At 35.2% G+C, this 9,560-nt stretch overlaps 1 protein-coding gene across 1 annotated transcript; it reads left to right on the plus strand.

The window, feature by feature from the left end:
- Nucleotides 1-1,963: 1,963 nt before the first annotated feature.
- Nucleotides 1,964-5,823, plus strand: LOC100372448 (N-acetyltaurine hydrolase-like). Its single transcript, XM_078006142.2, has 7 exons — nt 1,964-1,976; nt 2,819-2,984; nt 3,547-3,731; nt 4,332-4,487; nt 4,630-4,794; nt 4,885-5,099; nt 5,686-5,823. Exons 4-7 carry the CDS (start codon nt 4,364-4,366, stop codon nt 5,821-5,823), a joined length of 642 nt encoding a protein of 213 aa, XP_077862268.2. The 5' UTR covers nt 1,964-1,976; nt 2,819-2,984; nt 3,547-3,731; nt 4,332-4,363.
- The last annotated feature ends 3,737 nt before the right edge of the window (nt 5,824-9,560 follow it).

The raw sequence follows: 9,560 nt of genomic DNA on the forward strand, positions 1-9,560 counted from the left end.
ACAAACTCAAGAGTGTTTACACGTTAAGCTATGCTAGTCATGTTTATCTTAAAAATAACATATCAGCGTGCTGTCGCATGTCACTCTTTTATGAATGTTTTTATGAATGTTCTGTTATGTAAAATGTAAGCGCCATCATCATGCTGAACTACACACTATAAGCGAAATGTATTTCAGCGCATTATTTCAATTGTTATGATACTACGTATAATGTATTCTAACTATAATTTGGTAGACACTGTATAACTGCACTCAAGTGAAACGACTGCAATAAATGATAGTTAATTCTGAGGCAGTGTATACCATTTACCAGCAGAAATCGGTACCTCCACAAGATGTATATGTTAGATAGATAACCGCACTCAAGTGAAACGTTTGCAATCAATGATAGTTCATAATTCTGAGGCATTGTATACCATTTACCAGCAGAAATCGGTACCTCCACAAGATGTGTATGTTAGATAGATGACCGCAGACATCTTATATTTCTTGTTATAAGTGTGATCAGCAGTTACTTTCTTTTATTTTCCATCAAAACAACTCAACTCCATGCAATTCATGTATTCCATTTCTTTTCTCACACATTTACATTGATATTAATACGAGCATTGGCATTTACTGCTAATATTTGTGAACAGGTTTAATATATTTTCTGCAGATAGAGGATGGTACTGCATATTATACTACATTGATTGGTTCTTACTGTCATATTATTTTAAATGGATTCATGTATGACTGCACTTATTGTTCTGACTTTATTCATTATTACAGACCAAATAATATAATAATCTTATTGTGAATGCACATAATGAATAATGTCAATCAAATCAATGAAAAAGACAAGGGGGATATATCGACGTCATGTGCAACCGCATAAATGCAGTTCAATGTATTTATTGATAGAGTTGAGTAGCTTGTACCCTGCACGCTGCACGTGTGCGGTGGCGTGTTTGGTCACATGGTATAATAACTTGAAATTTGATGTGGTAACCACTATGTTGAATTAACGTTTCATTGCGCCACTTACCGACAAGAGGGTGATGCCAGTGCTGTGTGCCGACTCAGAGGGCACTAGCTACCATAACCCATATACTCGTACAAATATATTTAAGTCCTCGGCCACCCTTGATCTGGTCTATAATAGTTCCCTAAAGCCGGTCGTTTGAAAATGTTCAATTTGAATTGAGAGTATACAACATTACATTGCGCAATCTACCGACTCGAAGATGTTGACAGCATACTTAACCATCGTAGAGGGCACTTATTCATAATTTATTGTCGCGTACTTTCATATCCCTGACTTCGGCTAATTATACCATCTTTGAAACATATGTAACTCGTAGATGCAATTAGTATAAGACATTTATCTTTTATACAATGCCCATTACATTATGACACTGACTGCAGCCCTCTACTGAAACGTTTGTTAACCGGACGAGCCGTCAGTAAAAAAAATCAATTTACGCTTATAATGATGTACATTATGTCACTGAATGTAAAACGCGTTTACAGTTGCGATTAATATCCTGTCATTTCTAGAACAATAATGACACCATTGATAATCTTGATCATATTGTGATTACGATTACAGCTTAAAACAGTGCACAGTGAAACATTACGTTACAATTTATTGTTTACGAGTTTCCATTGACGTTTCAGCTTGCACTTCAAATTGAGTAAATTGTCATTATCATCGCTGTATTTGTCCTCACAGTATTAGATCTGTTATAATATATATCATTTTGGTGGATCATACGCTATCAATGAGAATATTCTGTGTCCATGTAAAGGTACTATCAATGACATAAGTTAACGTAGAAATACAATTTTCCATCGCCATTTTTTTTCTATAAGTAGGCCCTCTAGCGATAAAGCTGTCACGTGTTTGAAGCAATGAATTGATGTTCACAGTACGCATCTGTACGCTTTGTTTCCGACACAGAAACCTTACTTCCTATCAGGTAAAATACAGACAAGTCCTGTCGTTGCAGAAAACATAAGAGGTCATCCCAAGCAAAGTCGTATATTGTTCGCATGCAGAAGAGACGGTAGATCGATCGACTGTATTTTTTGTCACATACAATTATTTGCTTATTCTTTTTACAATGGAAGATCGTGCGGGTAAAGTTCAGACAGATGAGCTTTTAATTTGACAGTTAAACTTTTTGCTGTTGACTCTGCTGATACATAATACAAACTTGTTATTAGATTATGGACAGAATACATGGAGGTGCATGTGACGTTATTTTATGTCTCCGTAATACCGTGCATATAGCCAGCAATATGCAACTAAATGTGCATAATATATATACTCTTGTTTACACACGTTATCAGTCAACAAGGGTCAAATTTAGGTGAAATATCGTATCAGTAAGCGACGGGTCAACAGTAATGGGTTTCGTCGTACTAAATAAATAATATAGTTCATCACATTTACCAAGAGGGCGCGTGCAATGATTGTCAAGCGTTGGGTATGTGTATGTCGTTTTACCCGGGGTGTAATTGACGCCATACTCCTAGTATAGTAAAATTTCCCTAGTATCTCCTTCTGCACCATACCCATGGATGCAGTTATGAGATTACATATTAAATATTTCACACGGCCATAGAATATTATGAGGTTATTACGAGGATACCTCAAAGTATACACGAAGACAGTACGCGCGTAACCATTCCATATTTGGAATTCGCATTTCCTAGTATGATAGGATGAAAATTCACCGTAAAATGCCGCAAAATTACGGCACGCTGTAACTTATGAAGTTAGCTGAGAGATGTATAATACATATTTTTTATTACAACCGTGTTTTTGTTTCAGTTTGTGGTCTCCTGGATCCTAACGATTTAGGCTTTACCTTGACACATGAACATCTAACGTTAGATTATACTCTGGGACATGTAGCACCTGACAGAATTGGTGAATCAAACGGGATGTCTGATGCCCCCATTACTTTACCAAATCTTGGATGGATAAGACAACACCCGTGAGTTTATCATATTATACATGACATAGATATAACACGTAGCTAGTTCCTTGGTTGTTTTGAATCAAATTTTAGTATATTATGTCTTTCTGGGTAATAAGTTTTTTTTAAGTATTACCTTGACAATTGCTGGTGTTTTGAGTGGCATTTGAGACATACAGCATACAAACTGCTTACAGTGGACCATAGAAATCATTGTAATACTAAAATGTTGAATCTGTTACAATGTACACACGTACGGAAAGGCTGTGACGGGTTTACCACACGAACATTGATTTTTAACTTCATCATATTCCCTTTCTTAGAATATATGGCGCTATTAATAACCACATAAACTAGCAAACACCAGCGTCCTATTAATGTATGTAACTAAGCATTCTCGAATGTTGTTCAAGACAAATTAGAGATTACATATCATGCCATCAGAATACTGAAAATAAAAAAATGGGGCACCGGACAATTTTTCGAGATACAAGAGTCCAAAATGTCATGACAAAGGATCATGATACGCCACGATGCAATGCAATAATCCAGTAACATACACTCACCCTCATCTTATTAGGTACAGTAACAAGCAAAACTTGTTGCTACAAAATGAAGATGACGCACTCATTGATGAGTTGGGATACTAAAAAAGAAATGGAGGTTGCAGTATTGTTGATAATACTACAATTGGTCTCCAACGTGATGTAAATAAATTAAAGCAATTTTCCGAGGCTACTGGAGTGAATATAATTTCGGGAACGGGTGAGTAATACACGGATTCAGAACTCTGACTTTTGCCGGCCTTTACGTAGGTCGAAATCGATGTTTTATCTGTATGCACTATTTTTCACAGCCAAAGGCGAAATATTCCTTATTGCGCATGACTCGCAAATCATTCCCAGGCCAGAGTTGGCCACCTCTCTCAAATTGGCATTTCTTGCATAACTTTATTTACTACGATGTATATTGGTAAATTGTAATATATATTTTGAAGAATAAGACTAGATATGCAAATTAGTCACGTGACCCTGTAATCATTTTGACAAACACGTTCTTATCTGACCAGATTTATATGACAAACTGTTTCAATATAGAGTGAATGTACAGAAACTCGTAATATCAGTAAAGTACAGAAAGTAAAGTAAAGAAATTCACATTATCATTGCAATACTTTTGTGTGTAAGACAATCATATTTATTCTTTTTATGCAGATATAATTTGGGATAACAATTATTATAACTACATGATACTACAACACAGAATAATCGGAAACCATAAACAATACATCTTACATTCAGTCATTTCTTAACACTTCTTACATTACATATTTTACAATAATCAAATGTTGTTTTTAATTCGCAGGCTTTTACTTTGGTAAATCTCATTCCCCTGAAATGAATACTATGACCATAGAAGAATTGACTGGACTGATGGAAGCGGAGATCATTAAAGGTGTTGGTGTTACTGGCATTAAATGTGGTGTGATTGGAGAAATAGGTTGTTCCTGGCCATTAGAAAGTATATACAACATATTTCTTATATCCCAATATATGCCAATTCGTTACTTTGATGGCAATATATATATATCAATCGAGTTCTACATATCCGTGTGTTATTTGATACACCTGTTTAATACAATGAGATATGTATTTGCTTTCAGCGAATGAGATAAAAGTGCTTCAAGCTACAGCTGCGGCGCAAATAGCAACCGGCGCCCCAGTAATCATTCATCCAGGTCGTAATACTGATGCACCAGCAGAAATAGTGAGAGTCCTCCAGGAAGCAGGTGGTGACGTCAGTAGAACTGTAATGTCACATTTCGACAGTGAGTATATTATATATCTGTCAACACTTTTCAAATACTGCAAAGTATTTGTAATGAAATGACTGTAACTGTATTCTTATATTTTCCGAGGAACGTTCGTTGACAACGAGTCTTTACTGGAGTATGCTAAACTGGGGAGCTACTGTGAATACGATTTCTTTGGTATCGAAACATCGCACTTTCAGTATAGGGATATAGATATGCCTAGTGATGCACAGAGAATTGCATATATTAAACTATTGATAGACGAAGGTTATGAAAATAAAGTTGTTATTGCCCATGACGTACACACCAAACATAGATTGGTAAGTTTATACTTTTATCTTGTATCGTAATACTTCTACGTTTTTCACAGCTATCATTCACATAACTATACGCTATTTTCAGCCCTATATGTGTGCTTGTGATTTCATGGGCCCCAAGAAGGCTACATGTGACGAGCGATACTGACCACTGTATTTTTTTGGAAACCGAGCGGGATGTGACTGTGATTGCTATTACTAGTATTGAATTAGGTTTACCGTACTAATTAAGTGTGTATTTTATTTAGCCCACAATTAATTTTGTCACGTAAATCGCGATACTACTGTTTTCAGTTTCCATTCACAGATTTTGTGAACACCAACATTTGTATTTGTTTGGACGATTTGCGATTCTTGTGCTTGACATTATCAACGAAAGGGTATGGTTATTTAGCAGTGCAGTACATACGTAAAACTGAGCAGTAATCCCATACAAATTATGTTCAGCGTTTGTGTAGCTAGCAACGTTATAAACATAAACCTGTGAGAAACAACCACCTATACACTGACAGAGGCGTACCATGATTCACATATGGGATACACTATATGCATAGCTCATTATTGCTATGTGGTATTTTTACATTAACAGATGAAATATGGTGGACATGGTTTCTCACATATACTCTTGAATATCATTCCTAAGATGCTGAAGAGAGGCATATCCCAAGAAGTGATTGACAAAATTACCATACACAATCCAAGAAATTGGTTAACGTTCCTGAAGTGAAAGACAGTAACATGAAATTAAAAAATAATACACAATTGGAGAAGATAGCATTGCAGATATAGATAGAGCAACGAGGAAATAAAACTATTGTGATGTTTACCTCAAGAAATTGAACAATATCCGATAATTATCATAAATTTATTGTAATTAAATTCACATTATGTGTCAATGTAATTTTCAAAATAATCGCATTACAATTTTTACGCAAATAGGAAAGGATTGTTATACTAATGTGACAGATTTGTTACTGATATATATGTTAATCGGCTGATAACTTACATAATTGTGGTATATCCAGTATAGGTGAAGCACAACTCCAATATATTTAAGTATATAGTTATAATAAACATTGTTTGGCTGCATTGTAATTAAGGTATTCAAGGTATGCAATCATCATTACATCATCACACTGGAGAATTATGCGTGTGAAGTTACTTCTAATTACACAGATCTCTAAAATTTTATCCAGAAATCACAGTTTCTATTTTTTAAAACTGTTACAATGTTTTCCTAAGCCATAGTGTATTACGTAACTTCAATGGGTTACCTGATCACTTGAATACTGCGATTAACATAGATGACAAATGAAATCTGTAAAGCACATTAAAATTTCAGAAGTTAATTACCATACGTTAATTCGTATATTTCATTGATTGTACGACGGACTACTTTCTGTAACACGGAGACAGACTACGGATTCGTAGATAAGCTAAATTTCCCCTTGTATTTTATTATATATTATACTGTTTGGACATTGATAATGAATACAGTCAGAACAATGTATTGATTAAAAAGCGCAGCCAAACATGAACCCATTTAAAAAAAATCAATCAAAATGACAGTAGCAACCACTCAATGAGATCCATTTAAATGTAGTACCAATCTGTATCAGCAGAAAATGCATGTAAAAATAACGATAGCAGTATAGGGCTCTGCTCATATAAATATCGTAGTAAATATGTATGACGTTGTTGAAAAGATTTGTACAAATGTGAGAAAACGTTTGATATTGATGATTCACCGCGTATCGTGCTGTAACTAGTAACTATCGACAAATAAGAAAGTACCAGGAATAATCGGCAACCAAATACACCACTCAGAACATTTAAAATGCATTCCACAGTATTTTGAAAACATTCACTATCTACAGATAATATAAAAGTTATACTTGTGGCGTTATTAATGTTTTCTGTCATACACTGATGTGATGTGGTGGAATAGGTTTACTCCAGATGCAGCATGTGTTCTATTCAAAACATATTTAATCTAATAGGGTATAACAACTGAACCGTATATTCAAGCAGTGCATTTTTATGTCATCCTGCTGAACTCTGCCATGCATGTTTGACCTAGTTGGTCGCACGTAGCTCGTATTGACCACAGTAGCCACACTATCTGCAATATTGTTTCTATAACGACAGGTTTTATATGCCACATCATATGAAGTCATGATATTACATATATTTTCAGTTGATTCGTCTAAGGCATATGTACGACTGGTTTGTATGTTATTCAGGTATATTATCTCGATGTATCTTTTTTATCACATACCATGGAAATAGTTAAATTAGTAATAATTTAAACATTTTCTGAATTATATCAGTAATATATAAATATATCAGAAATATATCAGTCATGACTCATCATTAAATTAATGACATGCATGCATTCATGAATATTGGCTTACCACTGATTGTGAGGTTTATACGACATGCATTTTAATACATGTAATCTACATTATGGTAAACTATGACACAGGTCACGTCGATAAAACTATATGTGTCGCTGTTATGCATTCTGCGGGTCCAGAATAAATTATTCTGAAAATATATTGATAGATAAATTGAACTCAGAACAATGAATACGTACAGTCAGACAGTACGCCGTCACATCGACCTCCGATGCGCGTCGGTCAATGTACTGTCTTCGTTCATACTTTTCGGCGTCCTCGTAGTAACCTCGTAGTGTTCATTATATAGATTTTTTTTCCTTCTTCTATTCAGAATCAGAGAGATATACAATACACGGACACGGAAAACACAATATGCGTCACTTTCGAAATAAGTAAACGAAATAACAGAAGTGTTATGCAATTACGTGGAAATCTACAGAAAGGTGTTTGGGTAAAGAACAACAATTTACGTAACTATAAACGATGCCACAGAGAACGCACGAAAGGAACGAACGTGAACTCGTATTTTCTACCCACGTAACAAGCCAAAATGTTGTTTTGTCAGGCTTTGGCAGGGTGTCTTCATTATTTAACGCTGTCATAGCTCGATTAAGTAGTTCACAGTTAGCTTCTTTGTTAACCTAACACAATTAAGCGACTAAACAAACAGCAACACGTGCCGGAATAGCGTAGACCACAGATCTAACCCAATTTATATTTAGTGCGGTGTCAGAGGTCATCCTCATATATGTTGGTCCATTTTATAATGTTTCCATACAACACATTTTGTACTGTTATTACGTATACTATGTTGTAGCAAACAGCAGCAATTGAACTCGCCATGAATTGATGGTATTCAGCCTCATATCATGCTTTGGCATTGCATTCTAACTTGAGTTCGTGAAATAGTGGGTATCGCTAGAGTAACTGTAACGGTTCATTGTAATTAGAAAACTCAACATTGTATCTTTGTGTGTCTTTCTATACAACATTCAGCGGTAATTGCATAATGCTGTATTGCTGTATTGCAGGATAAATGGCTTTGAAACATGGAATAAGTACATACACACACACACACACACACACATATATATATATATATATATATATCAGTTCTTTTTATTTAGATCATGGCAATTTTTTGGTCAGAGCGCCCTCTAGTATTGTGGAGAATCATGTTCATTTGGAATGCTCTGATTGGATGGAAGTTCAAGCCTAGCAAGGTGTGATAGAATTGGCCTGTTATGTTCAGATTCAAATAAGCATGAACCACTAATTTGACAGGGAAGTGATACTTATAATGCAGCAAGCTGTTCTAATTGCTGTTGTGGTAGAGTTTTTCTATTTTCCTGTCAAATGCATTTATTGGTCCACTGAAAAAAGAAAATAATGTTCCCTGTAACTTAGACTCTTATTGATCAAGGCATTTTAAAAATCATGGGTGTTAACTCCCCTCAAGTTATGACCCGTTGACCCCTACAGAATAATGGTTGCATCTAATATTAAAATAAAGATGGCGGAGTATAGCATTGATTCATCTCGTTCTACTCTGGATTACTTGGAGTCAATAAAGATCCTAGAAAGTTAGTATTTATATGCCTGTGTGTTTTTTTGTTTGTTTTTTCACTGTCTTTGACTTTCCCAGTATGTTTGTTGCTGTTGACAACAATTCAGTCCTCTGCCAGGCTTCAGTCAATGTTTTTCTTCACTACCTACCCAACTCCTCGTCGGGCACTATGTAGCTGGTGTGGTATATTTATCACAGACAGTAGGGCAATTGTCACATTTAGTGCTCCAAGAAAATATTCTCTGTCCATGTGTATTTATATAAATAGATGCAGTTTCTTTGGCTTGAATAACATTCACTGGCTTCGTACATACAGGTATACTGGTTTACCTGTTTCTAGTTGAAATATAGCCAATCTTATTAACCAAGACAGTTGGACATTTGCCACATGTCAAAACACTCATTTCCAAGTGCCATAGCTTGAAACAAGTAGTCAAATCTGATATTGGCTGGAGCTTTAGTTTATATGGACATGGTAAATGGCAAACTAGATGGTCA

The sequence above is a fragment of the Saccoglossus kowalevskii genome, chromosome 21 (genome assembly GCF_978046115.1).
Source record: "Saccoglossus kowalevskii chromosome 21, keSacKowa6.1, whole genome shotgun sequence".
Lineage (NCBI taxonomy): Eukaryota > Metazoa > Hemichordata > Enteropneusta > Harrimaniidae > Saccoglossus > Saccoglossus kowalevskii.